Source organism: Arachis hypogaea, chromosome 13, assembly GCF_003086295.3.
Source record: "Arachis hypogaea cultivar Tifrunner chromosome 13, arahy.Tifrunner.gnm2.J5K5, whole genome shotgun sequence".
Lineage (NCBI taxonomy): Eukaryota > Viridiplantae > Streptophyta > Magnoliopsida > Fabales > Fabaceae > Arachis > Arachis hypogaea.
In genome coordinates this window covers 12346837-12364646 of record NC_092048.1, presented here as the reverse complement: position 1 = coordinate 12364646, position 17810 = coordinate 12346837, and the positions used below count along the sequence as shown (strand labels likewise).

Below are 17810 nucleotides of genomic sequence, written 5' to 3'. Positions count from 1 at the left end.
CATTTAGTAATATGATTATTAAGAGTTTAGCAATTGAGTTTAAATTAGATGCATTCCATTCATTTAAACGCATTCATAACCACAATACATTGAAAAGAATTTACCCAAAATTCTAAAATTTTATTTTAAAAATATCAAAACTCAATTACAGTTATTTTTATATAAAATTATTAAAATTATTAATTAAAAATTATTAAATAATTTAATATATTTAATTAAATTATTATTTAATAATTTTCAATTATTACTTTCACATTAACATAAGTTTTCAACCCAAAAAATATGCATTGAAGTTAATTCACTGAATCTAACCTAAGTTCAAATACAGATGCATATTTGTATTAATTACTTTCTAATGAAATATGGTTGACAGACACTTAATGACAACAAATTAAATAAATCAAACTTCAATATCAATCAAATGTATGTGTACACAATTCATACACAACTCAACAAATAAATAACCTCATAAAACTAGTTTTATCCATAAAAAAAATGTTTATCACTAAAAGTGCAAACAGTCATCACAAAAAATTAGCAGATATAAACAAAATAGCGAACGAATATAAGTGATTTATATGAACAAAAAAATTATAAATAAAAACAGAAAGGTCACACACACACCACATCAGTTCCTTGTAAAAAACGCATCCTTTTGTGTGTGTGTGTTTTTGGTTTGGGTTCGGAGTGAGGCTCGGTTGTGGACTTTTAGAAGATCAAAGATAATATAAGTACTTTGACCTTTTTACCCTTTTACCCTTGTTCTACCCTCCATCACCCGCCACTACAAAAGTGTAGCCCCCACTTCCCAAGTTCCAACCTTTTCCTCTTCTTCTTTCTCTCTCTCTACCATAGTTTGAGAAAGTTCTCTTTTTTTCTCTTTGGGTGTGTTCTTTCTGCCACCAAATTAAAAGTCCAAAGTGTTATATAGCACTTAGTTCCTATATGATAGAGCAGGATCAATAGCTCACAAAAAACACAAAGAAGAAATTTTGCAAAAAGAAAAAGAAACAACTAGAATCTCATCATCATGGTTAGTACTTTATTTGCAGTACAATAGAATTTACATATATAGTACTATCAACAATCAATGCAAAAGTATACAATTTAAAAATGGGTTTTTTCTTTAAAAAAAAAAAATCAACCTTTTTTTATTAAATTTTGGGTTTTGATGAATCTATTGAATTATTCACTGACTTTGCATTTTTTTTTGTAAATGGGTATAATATGGAATTTAGGGGGGTGGATTCAATGAAGAATATGGAAGAATAACAATGGAAGAAGAAGAAGAGAAGAATAAGTGGCCACCATGGTTGAAACCACTTCTGAAAACAAGCTTCTTTGTTCAATGCAAAGTCCATCAAGATTCTCATAAGAGTGAATGCAACATGTATTGTTTGGATTGTGTTAATGGTGCCCTTTGTTCTGCATGTTTGGCTTCACACAAAGATCATAGAACAATTCAGGTAATTAGAAAATTTTGGTCAAACCCAAAAAAAAATTGGTCAATGAATCTACCATGACTCAATCTGATTCAATTCTCAAAATATTTAAAGTATTTTGGTGTTTGTTAATCTGATGTAGTTTCTTGTTCTTGCATTGTTATAAGATCCAGTTCCCTTTTGATATGCACAAAATAAAATAAAATAAAATAAATCTGTCTTGGTTTCATCGTTACCCGCACGTGCCATTTAATGCTGAGTATGTTGCAAACTCCACAAAAGTCAGAGTTTTAGTTGCAAAATTTTGCACTTTAGATTTTGATTTTTTTTTTTCCATAATTCCCAATTGAATAATTGTTTATATTGCTCAATTTTGTTGTCCACTGGTTCAGCTTGGTATAGATAATAGCTTGATTTATTTTTATTTTATTTTTTTGGTATTATTTTCTTTGAGCTAGAATAAATAAAAAATGTGGATAATATCCTCTGATGTAGATTTTTTTTTTCAATTTGTTTTTTCATATTTAATTTTGAAAGATAAGGAGGTCTTCATACCATGATGTGATAAGAGTGTCTGAGATTCAGAAATTTCTGGACATAACAGGGGTCCAAACCTACATTATTAACAGTGCCAAGATTGTGTTCTTGAATGAGAGGCCTCAACCTAGGCCTGGAAAAGGTGTCACCAATACCTGCCAAGTTTGTGAGCGCAGCCTCCTTGATTCCTTCAATTTCTGCTCACTTGGTTGTAAGGTACAATCCGATCTTATCGTAACTGATCCAAAATATTTCTCATTTTAATGTTTGATATATTCGATATATATTCATAACTTAACGTGTATTTAGATGTACTGTGTGTTTTGAAGATGGTGAAAACTCAGGTACAGTCGACTTTGCGTGAAGTTGATACTTGAGAGCCGTTAGATGATTTGACTAAATTTTCATCTAACAACTCTCAGATATTAACTTCACGTGAAGTCAATTTCATCTGAGTTTTCAAAGTTTTAATACATTAGTTAATTCAATGTATCCGAATGTAAATTCAAGATACATATTGAGTTAAGGATATATCAGATTTTGAAAATGATCGATATTACAAAATAAAGTGAACAGCTTTTTTAGTTTCTGAATACTGTTGATTTATTTTTAGTTTCAAACATTTTTGTTATTTGAATTTAGTGGGAAAAAAAAAATTCACCAACCAAACCAGTGTTAATATTTTGTTGTAACATAGTTGGTGAGCATGATTTCCTAAATCTTTGGAAATGTTGCATGTAAAGTCACATAAGAATATGAAGATGATGAGCATTGGTGGACATAATAAAAAAACCTCTTCAAGTTTTCAATTTTTTTATTTAGATTGTTGGAACCTCCAAGAAATTCAGGAAGAAGAGAATGTTGGGGGAGACAGATGGTTCTTCAGATGGAGAAGGGTCAATGAATGGCATTGGCAATGGAAGTGCTAGGAACAAAATAATCCAAAGTTTTACGCCGTCGACGCCACCGCCGACGGCGGTCAACTACAGAACTTCTTCCAAGAGAAGAAAAGGAGTTCCACATAGATCTCCAATGGGGGGAGGACTTCTAATAGAATACTAAAAATGTTACACTACATTATTATTATTATTATACTTGACATGTTTGGTTTTTCTTTTAGGAAGCTCTCAAATCATGGTTCTGTTCGAACCATGTTTTGGAGCTAAAAAATGAAAAACCAAACATTCTTTATACTGAAAAGAAAAGATATAGCATGTGGTGTCCTAAGAAAATATGCTTTGAATTTTTACATAGTTTTACAATGCCTGAGCCTTGATCCATGAGGCCGGTGATGGGAACTATTATTTTATCTTTTGTATAGAACAAGAAATAGGATGAAAAAAATGAAAATTACCCCAAGAAAAAAGGAAAAAAAGAGAGGGAAATTATGTGTTAGAAAGGAAATAATGATATATAGTATATAGTGTAGAGTAGGGAGTATTTTCATGTTGATATATAAGAATGGGATTATTGATGCATATATGTTTTAATAATGTATTATATGGTTAATGTAAATAGTGGCTTGTAGAAAGGAATTTGTATAGCATCAAAATTAGACAAATAATAAAAGGGTTATGATGATGATGATGATGATATTCCTTAGCTTATTGGGTTTTGTCTTTTTTATCCTAAAAGTTGAAAGTATATTTGTTTGTGTGGTGTTCTGGTGGATGGATGAGTGGTTAAACTTTTAATTTTGATAATCAATTAGCTTTTGATATTTTTATCTTTTTTTCTGCTTTTGAAGCTTCATGACCTTCTCATGAAGTTAATGGAATAAATCAAGTGTGATGCATATAAAGTGCATTCGTGTGTTTGCTTCTTTTCCAAATCGAAGATTGAATTATGAACACAATGTACTTTTAGATTAATTAAAAAAATAATAATAAATTACTATTTCCATAAAAATATTTTCATGTGATTTTTGAAAAAAAAAAAAAGAAAGATGGTTCTTTTTATAAAAGAAAATATCACACAAAAAAATTATGTACAAAATATTCTCTACAGATTTAATAAAAAATTTTATTTTTTATTGATTTATCCTTAAATTTTTTTACTTTAGAGTTTATGATTAAGACTTTATAATTTGAAGAAAATGTTAGCATTAATTAAGCTTATCCTATTGTTTAAGTTTCCTTTCCTTTTTTTTTTTCTTTTTTTTTTCCCTTTTAACTTCTAGGTTAGGCTTCCATTTTCCTGCTTTCCATGGGTCAAATGTATTAGGTTTGGATTAAAAATCTTTTAAGGCGGTTCAGTTAGATACGTACATTTTTTTTTATTAATGTGACCTTTTTCTTATATTTATGTGATCTTAATTATTGAAGAAGTTTGGAAATTTTCATTTGACATTTTTCCCCATCTTTTAGGCTGGTTTAATTTGTGCGTCGTTTTATTGGAATGTTTGAATCCATGTAAACGTTAATATGTTTCGGGAAAAAAAAAGGATATTGTTATTTTTTAAAAATTAATTTGCTATTAAAAATGAAAAAAATAAAAGATAAAAAATAAAATATTCTAAATTTTAAATTATCAATTCTATTTTTAAACTCTAAATTTTAAATTTAAATTAATGATATAAAATATAATAAATAATAGATAAATAAAATTTATTTAATTAATAAAGAATAATGCAACACTTCTTATTTAGCAAAAATATTTAAGACTGAACTATGAAAGTGAGTGGAGTTAGAAAATTTTTTTAGGAAGGTCAATACTTCCGAGCTAATTTTAAGAAAAAATATTTCTTTAACTTATAAAATATTATTTAAACATCAATAATTTAGTGTGGTGTGGTGTAATTATTCATGCATGAAAAATGACGATGTTAAAAATATCATGCAATACAGATACATCTAAAAATACGTTGAAATAAGTTTGGTGGATCTTAAGTAATAATAAAATAAAATCATATATATCGAGAATTTGTCACAAAGATAGCGGTTAATAATAATAATAATAATAATAATAAGATAAAATTAAAGTATTAGTAGCATATATATAAGTAATAATAAATAAAACAAATCAAAGCTAAATATTTTTCCTTTTTAAAGTTGATATCGTTACTTTATCAAGAATGAATAATTCAACATTGTGCAATAAATTGTTAAAAAGGGTGACTATACAAATTAATGCTTATAAGTTTGATCTCAATCCACAAATGCTTGATTATGAGATTCCCCCACTTCAACAGTAAGATTCCTTTACTGAAACTATTTCAATCATTACAACCATTATTAAAAAAACCACAACAATGTGAATCAAATGAAACTGAACATTGTACTTTGAAGAGGCAGGGAAAATTTGTACAATATATGATGTGGTTTCACTTTTTTGTAACGTCTATGATTAAAATAAATTAATTTAGTTTTTAGTAAAAAAATGGTTCTTAATCTCCGATAATCATAATGAAGAAAAATGTGAAAAGAAAAATACATTATGTAAAGAATTTAAACTTTTTGAAAATTTTATTTAATTAAATTTTGTTATATCATTATAAGTATCTAATTTTCACAGAAAGAGAAAAAAAAAAACAACTTAAAAGCTATATATTTGTATAATCCTATGCTTATACATGAATCAAAATATATTAATATTAATATACTTGTAGCAGTATCACTTCCGAATCAATATACAAAGCATTCCCATAACTTTTGTTAAAGAATAAAGATATATTATAGTGGATGTGAATTTTATATCAGTTTAATTATAGATTTAATATCATTATAAAATATGAGACCTTCATTAAATTAATTTTTAAAAGATATAAATATAAATCAAATTACTCATTCTATTAAATAAATAATAACATATCACATATTATTTTATAAGATATCATTGTACATGATAATAATCATATATATTTTTTTATTATATTTTTTAATATTAATTTGAGGCGTCTAATATTTGAAAATTAAATTGACACATATAAGATCTTTAAATGGCATTTTAAGAATTAATCCTTTAATTATAGTTATTAAAAATGAGGGGAAATTAAAAAAAAAAAAAAAAAGAGATAGAATTTTGGATGGTGAAGGTAGATGTGAAATAATGGAGATATTGAGGGGTATAAGTGTAAAAGTAGGTTTTTGTCGCTATTATATATATTTGCGGGAATCCTTACCGGTATTACCGGTAAAGCAAGCTAACCTAATCTATTATCTGACCCCACACTCCGCTTCTCCGCCGCCTCACCAAAACCCTCTTCATAACCACTTTCCAAAAATATTTTTTTTTAAAAGAAAAAATCCAATAAAATCACAGATATCCTAAGTATTATTATTAGAGGTTCCATTAATCTGCTATAAATAGATAGGGACTCGCAATTATTTTCACATTCATAAGATTCGATATCCAGATTTCTACTACTTAAGATTTAACTATTTATAACTTGTAATTAATTTTAGATTTAATCATTCTCTTCATTTTTTATAATTTTATTAAATTTATAGTTAAATTTTTTTTATTTTTTAATTAAATTTTAATATTATTTTTAGTTTTATAATTAAATTTTTGTCAATATAAAAATATTAGAGATAATAGAATATTTTTTATAAATTAAAAATATTTATAATTAAGAATTTAATTAGATATTTGACTATATATTTTTTAAAATGAATATTTTATTAATTTTAATATTTTTAATACAAAAATAATTTAATTATAAAATTAAAAATAATATGAGAATTCACAATTTTAAATAAAATTATAAAGACGAATATAATAATTATACCTTAATTTTATGTTGGTAGATAAATTATAAATATATGTTTAATTAGCTTTGAATATGTAACTATATTATATATAGTTTGAAATTCAGAATTTGGAAAAGGTAATAAACATATGATATTTGGAGGACAAAGTTACGAATTATAATATTGATTAATTAGTCAATATCTAGCAACATCTATAATTTAATTAATCTCCATTATTATTAGCTTATGTAATAATTAATTAAAAAATATGTTTTGATTTTTGTTTAATCCATTAATGACATACTGCTACTAGTAGAATATGCAATGCATTGTTTTAATAATATTGTTACGTGGTGCATTATTTTCAATCAAATGAATTGAAGTTTAATAGTAGTTTAAGAAAAGTATTTGGTTAAACATAAAGTCTACTTCAACACGAACATTGTTATTGCACATCACTTTCCTTGGTGCTTGGGTGCTTCCTTCCTCCCAATCACATCCTGACACGTGTCCTCAATTATTGCACATTCCTTTCGAGTTTCAACCATCAATTTATTTCTTAATGAACCAAAAACCCTCATTGCGCCGTACTTTATTCGAAGCATTTTCGAGCATCAATAATAATTTGAATGAAAACAAGAATATGATGCTGATGACACGAATGAACAACCTTGCTATATATTTACTAATATCTTCTTCTTATTATTATTAGGGTAAATCAATATTTTGGTATTCTAAAAATTTTGAATTTTTTTTTTTAAATTTACATACCAAATGTCTTATGCAATACTAATGAATCTCCTTTGATATTGTTATCAAAGATAAATTAGTTTCCATAAATAGCTTTGGAATTAAAGAAACAAATACGTAATCATTAAAATATATATAAAAAATATTTACAAAATATGTTGATCATATCAATTTGATGAAATATATTAACATTATTTCTAACATGGTATGCTAAGCATTTTTTTTTTTTGGTTTCTTACGATATTTCTCAGCCTGACAAGATAAGGACTAATATATCGCGATACTAAATTCTATTTAAGGGTTTATCGTTGGCCAATGAATTGATGTATACACAACGCGAAATTTGAAGCCCTACCACTTGATACGCTAAGCATTTACTTAGTACTATAATATAATTTTATATAAGAGTTTAATTAAAAAATTATTTTTTTTTCAGCTAATATCGACTAATATTTTAAAATTATTTTTTATTTTAAATTTCAATCTTAAACTATCAATTCTAAATTATAATTATTTAAAAAAATAAAAATAAAAAGTAATTCTACAATAAAGTCTAATATATATTATTGAATTGATGGTGAGGGAAGGCAAGACATTACACAAAACTTGTGCCGACTAATTTGCTAGAAGAGGTGAAGCATGTCATCAGCTTCTTCAGGTGTTGTTAGAACCTCTTTCATGAGCCTTGATTTCATTCCAGTCCTTATTGTTTCAAAGGAATTCATGAAATAATGATGATGAGTGTGAGAGCATAGAATCAAGCCCATGAAATACTCAAGGATTTTATGGGTATCAAATCTTTTTCTATTCCTAAAAATAGACTAAAATGTAGTTAATTGCTTTTGCCGACTAATATTCTTTTTAGGATTATATTATAACTTGACTCGTCTATTTGTTATTTTGTCTAGAATCATATGACCAACAGTTTGCAATTAATATATAGTTAATATAGAAAAAAAATAAAGAAATCAATTAACTAAGGTTTGGTTTAGTAAACTTTTTTAAAAATGTATTTGTGCTTTAAAAATGTATAAATTTTTTATTTTGTATTTAGTAAATAAAAAAGATTATATACTTATAAGTCGTATTTTTGAAAACGCTAAAATAATTTTTTTTAAAATTAATTTGTATTTATCAAAATTAAAGAGTCTAATATAATGTTATATATTAATATATTTTATGTATATTACAATATTTTTAAATTTTAAAAATTATTTTATCAAATATAATTATTATTTATATTTATTAAAAATTATTCTTAATTCGATTTACCTAACATAAATGTTATAACTTTTACAAAGATTTTTTTTAAAAATTAATTTTAATAAATTATTTTCGAATAATAAAAACTTTACCAAACCAAAATTAAGGATATACTTTTTCTTTCTCATTTTGATAAAAGAGTAAAAATGATGATATTAATTACATATTAGCTAGAAAAGTGTTAGTCAGCTATACATTTTTTTAAAAGAAAATTATACTATATTATTACCATAAAATTTTGTAGTCCATTTAAATTATTTATAAAATCACCAATATTCGTTCATTATCTCTTCTCACAAAGTTAAAATATATTGGATATTGCCATAATTTTTTAGTGAATATTATTAATTAATTATTTAGTGATAGTATAATAGTGAATTCTTACAATGTATGAACATTAATAATTCTTTGTATTTGTGTATTTGAAAAGATATATCGATAAATTATTGAAGTGTTTTTATGGTGGTGGGTCGTTGATGTGGGGACAAAGAATATGACCGAGGCCTATGTTGTATGTGATTTTGGAATAACATTTATCAAAAATTGTATAGTCAATTGGTTGTACAAAGACGAAACCAAATGAACCAAACCTATGTGTTTTCAGCATTTGGGTCTTGCCGTTTGCATTGCAACTTGCAAATTATGTTTGGGAAAGCAAAATGTAATTGACAGCACTTATTAATAATATATCTACATACACATACATAAGGATATGGATGCAAATAATTATTAATAATTTAAATATCCAACCTACTGGATCTGATTGAACTTGTATAATATCTTCAGCTGTTCAAAAATGATTATTATTTCTCTCAAATGTAAATGGATGTTATTGCACGATATTCATTAAAGATTAACTTAAATTTAGAAATAAAAAACCTTCGCTCATTTTAGCATTATTGAGAATTTTTTAGTCTTTATTTTTTATTGTTTTAGACATTAAATGCAATGAGTAGTAGTCCATCTTTGGAGTAGTTGAGGATAAGGACAATATAATATATAATAAACAGTCCAATTATTTGTGTATTTTTACATTTATAATGGGATTATTATTATTATTATTATTATTATTATTATTATTATTATTATTATTATTATTAAAACTCCGAATATATATGTAGATTTTTTAAAATTATGTCATGGGAAGCATAGTTTTAAAAAATGTGTAAAAAAATTAACAATGAAAATAAAATTAAAACTGATTTTAAACATTATAAACAAATTGAATCAAATTAAATATTATAAATAATTTTAAAATGGTTCGGAATGTCAAATTTATTTTGGTAATAGTTCTAATAAGTTATATCTAATTTAGATTTTACAGCATATCTTTAGCAACAAGGTAACTTTATCTAAAAAAATGTTACATTAGGTACAGACATTAAAGTATAAAAAGTATGCATTAACCACAAAAAACATCTCCAAAATATTCTGGTGACGATAAAAATGATTTTAGTTTTTGTTATTGATAAAAATATTTTTAATTAATTTAAAAACGTATTAAAATTATCTATTCGTAAAGATAGATGCGGTATGTTAATGTTTTAGTAATGGAAAAGTATAGGGAAATAACGAGAATATTAATGTAAATAATAAATATGTTGGATGTTCAATTCAATAGGTATGCAGATGATTATGTTGATTATTCTTAATTGGATGGTTATTTCTTTTTTATTCGATTTACTTATACACAGTTAATAATGGCTGGATGTTCAATTCACTAACTGTGCATATGGTTATCCTAATATTAAGGTTTATGCGGTAATTTAGAGGTGGAGTATTTTTTACTTTATTGGGTCAATTCTAAAGCTCATTGTTCACATTGTTTACAAAAGTTATTGTCTACCTTCAAAAGCCGTTTAGTAAAATGTGGCAAATAAAGTGACTTATGTGGCAAATGGAACAATGACGTGGCCCGCACCCTCTTCTTTTATCTCTTCCCAAATTTCTCTCTGTTTTCCCCCTTTTCTACTCACCTATTCTCTAATTCACTATCCGCAGCACCTCTGTCAGTCATGACAGAGCCGTTGACAAACCAACACCTCTTCTTCTTTTTTCATTTTTTGCACTCGTTTTTTTTCTCTCACATCCTAACCATCAACACAGCCATCAACACTCTCATCCTCACCTTATAGAACCTTCTTCTTAACAAAAAAAATTCTTAATTTTTTAAATCTTAAATTACACTGATTCTTAACAAAAAATCCTCAAATTCTTAGATCCCAAATTACCATATTTTGTTGAAGTGCTTGTATAGAATATTGCGAAGAAAAAAAGAAGACAGTGATGATGGAACTACAAAGACAAAAGAATCAATACTGCTTTTTCAATTATAGAATTCTAATTCCCAAATAAAACACGACCTGATCTGAAATTATTATTCTCTCAACCTCCATCCCTCCACTTTTAGGGCACCATAGACACCGTTATTGCCAAAAACTATTGTACAACGGCTACAACACAACAATCATCAACAACAAATGAAAAGCACATAAAAAATAAGAGAAGATCTAAGAATAAAGAAGATAGAAGAATGCAATGGAGGATGCATGAGTCAACGTCGACAACACCAGCAAGAACAATCCCACGTTCTTTGTCTCACGTCTCACTCTTTCCAATGGCCTGCCTCCGGCAAGCTATTTCTCCCTTAGAACCTCGTGATGGCAGCAGTCTAATCGGCACTAGCGGTAGACGAGGCACGGCTACGACGAAAACAACCTATTTTGTCATTTTTAGCAAATCGATGGTGGTTCGATATTTAGTAGTCTGGGAGCGAAACCTAATCCTCTGTGCGAGTACCAGTTTTCTAAAAGTGTATCAAAGTATCTTCTATTAGATAAGTATTGATAATAAAAGTAAAGAAGATTTATAAATTGGTAAAGGAAATGTAAAGGATAAAGTTTTTAAAGACTAAATGTGCAGAAAGCAAAAAGGCTTGCATTGAAATTTAAAAGAAAACAATGAAATGCCTTTGACTGAATCGAAAGACTTTGACATAGAAATTTGAAATGCAGACGGATAAATTGAACAGTAGAATTAGAGAATACTTAATAGATAAATTCACTTGAAATGTTTAACTTTACAGAAAAGTAAATTAAAAGAATAAAGAAGGTGGAAGGAACCCTACAGAAAAGTTACTCGATTGCAAACTCAGGAATTTCCTGGGATGTGAGTGTGCTTGAGTGTTTTTTTTGAGTAAAAGTTCCAACCCTTATTTCCTATTACTTCTTAGTATTTATAGGCTAATATTACATAACTAACAATTACTTTACAATTAATTATAATTAAATACGAAAATACAAATTTGAATTGCAATCACTATTGGTAACCGTTTCCGCCGCGTGATTGTAGATATTCCCCATAATTTCCTCGTGTGAAAGAAGCTACTAACTCTCCCGCTTCCATAATTATTCGACCAGCTCATCGAAAGCCTCACTCGATCTTCTCAAATCGAATCTTCTACTTCGATCAGGCTCACTCAATTAACAAAATAATCGAAATCCAAATCAATGTCGATCACTTCCAACCTCATGCTCATACATTTATCTTTTCGAGAGACCCTACCTAACTCATTCTGAATCAATTCATTCTGATCGAGAATATTTTTCGATCAACAAATTGCCCCCTTGGATTAATGTGGTTGCCTTTGATAACATTATCGAAGAATAAGACACTTAATCCAAAAAATGTCAGTTTTCAAATCAGTAATAATTGTCATTTAAACTCCCCATTACTATTGATCCACTCGGCACGTCTTCCAAAAACTTGTTATTTCTCTCTCCCACTTCATCTTCTTCACGAAGTTACCTTCGTTCGCATTCCTTCCATAATAACGGCTACAGTGATACTTTAAATTCATCACTTTTCTCCTTTGTTCAAATCTTTTCGAACCTCATTACTCTCTGAATTTTTTCTATACCAAGAATTTTCTCACAAAATCTTCAACCTTCATTCTCCCTTTTTTCCTTGACAATGGCGGGTTCTTCTTCTCATGCCACTACTCAAGATAAGGGTAAAGGTCACGTAGTAGCACCACCATCTCCACTAGCTCTTCGTATTCTTAATCAAATCAATGATGAAATCATTGACGATCCCCATCTACAGGTCAATGATACCAGAATCCTAATCCCCTTTACAATCGGTGCAGATACACACTGTTTTCTTGGGCCGATTGAAACTCTTGAGAGGACAAATAAAAAACTTTCTTTCTTTCCTAATGCTGAAGGGGAAGATTTATTGATAAACCAAGCTTTTAACATTTCTCACTTCATCAACCAAAAATCCTTCCGAGATAATCCAAAAATCAATCCTCGAGGGTTTGATTTCACAACTTGGTACCAACGCTTCGAACCCACAAAGGGTGCTATCTGGGGAGCCCTAGGAATACAAGAACTGTTAAGGCTTTCTCACTTTTCACTCACTACATATCCTTGGATGATTGGAGCAGTGACTTGTTTCTGGAACAGGACTACCAACAACTTCCACCTTCTTTGTGGAATTATCGGAATGTCTCTCCTCGATGTAGTTGCTATTACAGGACTCCCAATAATTTTTTCAGATTGTACCATTGACATGCAATCTCAGCATCAATACAATGTCACCTTTAACACTTCTTACAGTGAATTTATTGTCCACAACATGAATAAAGATGGTACAGAAATCACTGATAGTGAACATATAACCGTTTTATTCTATGGGCTAAATACAATTTTATTCTATTCTTGAAGTATACAAATGTCAAATAATTTTAGCATATTTTTAAATTAATTAAAAATATTTTTATCAAAAAATTAAAATTATTTTTATTAGCACTATAATATTTTGAGACGTTTTTAGTGGTTAACCCTAAAAAACATACAATACATCCCTTGAACCCTTATAACCATAGGATCTGTTTACTTGTTTTCCCCTAATGACTTCCCCACATTTTTTTCATACAATTCTAACTGTATTCTAGCGAAACGACGATCTCATTTTTGCAACATGCAATTATGTAGCAATAAACACACGTTTATAATTCCTAATAAATAATAACCACACCTAATGTACATAAATAAATAAATAAATAAAAGTTTAATTACTCTGCAGCAGCCTGCAGGTCCCTATAATTTTATCGAATTTTTAATTAGGTTTTTATATTTTTTTTCTTTTTAATTGGATCTTATACCTTAATTTTTTTTCAATTAAGTCCCTGTCATCAGTATAACGTTTGAGATAATAGAATATTCTTGATAAAAAAGAATATTCTTGTCATTTAGTTGGAGTGGCTAGGTGAACTAATCTAAATTTTTTCCAAATACCCAAAGAACCCCTCGCATTGCATTCCTAAGAAAAAAAGAAACCCTAAGTTGCTCTCGTCTCCTGCGTCTCCTGCATTGGTCCGTCAATACATCTTCCTATCTTGCTCAAATCTTGCGATACATCTTCCTATCTTGCTTAATTCCGTAACCCAAAACAAGAAAAAGGAACCGTCAATTTATACATCTTCACAAAATTAAACTATTGCAAATCACACTTTCACACTTTCACAAATCACACTTTCACAAATCCCCCATTGAAAGCAGAATCTATTTAATAAAAACAGAGGCAGAATCCATTTAAAGCAGAACCATCACAGCAACAACAGTCAACCAATGCTATATTTAAAAAAAAAAAACATAAACATCAACTTTTAAAACTAAAAAAAGGAGGCTTTTATTTGTCACCTACTTGCAGAAAGTTCGAGTGCAGGGGGGTGGAGCAGAGACACAATGCAGTGATGGGAGGCCAGGCGCTCGGAGGCTCGGCAAGGTGCGGCGCGGTGACTCCAGGCGAGGGGCTTCACCGCGAGGGACGGAGACGCCTTGGCCGGACAAACAGTGGAAAAGACCTCCGACAACAACAACGCAGATGGGCCCAGCGCAGAGGAAAGGCGACGGAGAGCACACCAGCAAGCGTCCGTTGCAGTCGATGCCAGACACAGACGCCGACGACGGACCAACGCAGGAGACGCAGGAGACGAGAGAAACTTAGGGTTTCTTTTTTCTTAGGAATGAAATGCAATGAGTTCTTTGAATATTTGGAAAAAATTTAAATTAGTTCACCTAGCCACTCTAACTAAATGACAAGAATATTTTTTTTATCAAGAATATTCTATTATCTCAAACGTTATACTGACGGCAAGGACTTAATTGAAAAAAAATTAAGGTACAGAGACCCAATTGAAAAGAAAAAAATATAGGAACTTAATTAAAAATTCGGTAAAACTATAGGAACTTGTAGAGTAATTAAACCATAAATAAACCCACATTTATGAATTTTTTTTTTCGGATCAAGTTTTTGGACTTGCCACCCAACTAGAGTCGAACACCTCCACTATTTACTTCTTTCAGTCCTGCTTTTGAGAATATTTGTCTGCCCAAAAGTGAAAAGCTAGCGCCCAATCCAAATTGATTCTAAGGCCCAATAAAGATTGATCTGTCGTGTTTATCTTAGTTTGAGCTTAATTAATTACTTATGCTGATTGTTTCACCCAAAAAGCAAAAAAAAAAAAAAAAATTATGCTGAACAAAGATCTTCAACTAAATTTAACTTACTTAATAGTTAAATTAGTTCTTGAAAAATAAAATATTCTCTAAATTTATTTTTAAAATGTTTTATTAATTAACTTAATTTTTTAAAAATTACAAATTAATCATATTTGTTTTTCAGTTACTTTACTCATAATTTTTATTAACAATTAATAATATAAAATATTAATTGATAGCGTACATAACACCTAACATGTCAATTGAACGCTGACTAAATATATTTATGAAAATTTATTAATTTAGTCGCTAGATCATATTGGGAATAGAGTTTATGTATTTAAAAAAAGACTAAATTAATAAATTTTCATAAACATATTTTGTCAATATCCAATTAGATATATCAGGTATTATATATATTGTCAATTAGTGTTTTACAATATCAATATTTAAAAAAAATATATTAATAGAATGACTAAAAGACAAATATAATTATAGACTAATTTAATTGAAAAAATTTTTCAAAGACAAATATAAAAATTGTCTTATTTTTTTATAGACTAATTTGACTATTAACTTATATTTTTAGAATTCCAAACTCATTTCACCTCCAAAGTGGATTTCAGATTATGTCTATAGAAAAATATATAACTAAACATTTTTTCATTATTAACAATTCTTGGAGTTTTTACTTACAAAAACTATCAAAAATAATTATTGTCCTATTCTTATTTAATATTATTAATACAATAAAGCTACGCGGCCAACTATTTCATTGATCAAGTTTTAATTAAGTTAGATACGAATGCGCCTCTTTTTTCAACGTGATTTTTTCTTCGTCTTTTTCATTCTCTTATTTGATTTCTTCTTATCCTTCTTTTTTCCTTTTTATCATCCTTCATTATCATTATTGACGTCGGTTTCTTCTATATATATTATGCAAAACTACTAAACATACAAAATTTAATGCAAAATACAAAAAATTTGATCTACAGCAACAAAATGTTGGTACATAGCATAAAATTTTTTAAAAGACTACATGTCCAGAATATTAAAACACCCAACTAACAAAATGCGCATACCATATATTTTGGTACAAAACACAAAAAAATTTGGTGTACAACACATAAATTTTTTAAGGACCATATGTCCAGAATATTGAATTACCAAACCAACAAAATATATTTGTATAAAAAAAATTAATGTGCTATATGCAAATAATTCTCTGCTATGTGCAAAAATTCCTGTGTTATTATGTGCAAAAATCTCTATGTTATATCGATAAATTATATACTATGCGCAGAAATTTTTGCATTATGTACAAAAATTTATATGTTATATCAATAAGTTTATGTTCTCTCTAACCAAAATTTCTATGCTGAAGAATCATAGAGAAAGAGAAGGAAGTGATGTATGCGCACATTTTCTTTTGCTGGGTTTGTGCAACTTAATTGAATTTGGTTAAAAACACGCTTATACTTATAGCATCACCATTATTAATATATGTCCTTTATTTTTAAAAGTAATAAATAATCACAATGACTTTGAGCTATTTAAAAACGTACAAGTAAATCGCATTAGATTTTGAAAATTTAATTTTGATATGAAGACATTTAATTTAAATGCCGGTGAAGATGGAAAAATTTAAAAAGAAAACCTAAATTGCTCGTCCCCAATGCGATTTAAGCATGTAGTTCTTTGGAACAAAAGTGACCCCTGCCATTGCAATTTACACTGTTTTGAAGAAGAGATAAAAGGCAAATGATCAAGAGATGTGAGATTCAAAGGCAAACTTACGTAACCAAAGAGAGCTAATAACGTGATATATTAGTAGCCACAAAAAAATGATAACTTTTGTTCACCACAATAGTGAAATTACAATAACTATAGAAGGAATAACTCTTGGCCGAAAGAAAAAATTTCTAAGATTTTGAATATATAGACATCCAATAACATCAGCCCAAGGGTGTGTTCGATACAAGAGCTTTTTAGTACACAGTGACAGTGAGGTTCACGTATTGTTCTACCATCAGTCCATGCATCCAAAATTCCACAATTGAATTATCTGAAAGATTTGAGGAGATATTCGTGAACTCTAGAGGATTTACACCAAATGTATAGTAAGTTCTGGTTTTAGACTTGTACGAGTGACACCACCTTCATTTACTATATACAACAATCAAAAGTTCAACAATGAAGACGAGACAACAATAGCGGATGATCGACCACTCGAACAACTGTATTCGAGACGATGGAATCACACTATCCAGCATCCACCAAACTATGAAAATTTCAGGGAAGTAAGAGATGTTGTAGGGGATATCATTCAAGATGAGGAGGATGAAGATCCACTAAATATTCTGTATAATATTGATGAAGACTGTTGAGAATTGAAGAAACTTAAGTTTCTTGAAGAACAAGAATACTATTATGAGCAATGAAACTAAAGAGAAGATGAAATGAGAAATTGTGTATTGAATGTGATAAACTGATTCTGTTGAGTTTGTTAGAGAGGACATGCTATTTATACACACAATGCAGCCTCTAGATCTAGATATTTATGCACTATAACAGAATTGGTTCACTCTGCACTACCTAAAGCCAACTAAATCAAAACCTCT

General features: G+C 28.4%; 1 protein-coding gene across 1 annotated transcript; it reads left to right on the top strand.

Moving 5' to 3' along the window:
- Positions 1-625: 625 nt before the first annotated feature.
- LOC112737257 (protein RGF1 INDUCIBLE TRANSCRIPTION FACTOR 1) lies at positions 626-3581 on the top strand. Its single transcript, XM_025787064.3, has 4 exons — positions 626-1033; positions 1239-1466; positions 1980-2195; positions 2802-3581. The coding sequence occupies exons 1-4, from the start codon at positions 1031-1033 to the stop codon at positions 3039-3041; spliced, it is 687 nt and encodes a 228-aa protein (XP_025642849.1). The 5' UTR covers positions 626-1030; the 3' UTR covers positions 3042-3581.
- Positions 3582-17810: the final 14229 nt, after the last annotated feature.

What these genes read in the sequence shown, in the direction of transcription:
- LOC112737257 (XM_025787064.3), top strand. An exon ending in AAGATCATAGAACAATTCAG is followed by an intron (nt 1,467 to 1,979) that starts GTAATTAGAAAA and finishes TAATTTTGAAAG; the next exon opens with ATAAGGAGGTCTTCATACCA. An exon ending in TCTGCTCACTTGGTTGTAAG is followed by an intron (nt 2,196 to 2,801) that starts GTACAATCCGAT and finishes TTTTTTATTTAG; the next exon opens with ATTGTTGGAACCTCCAAGAA.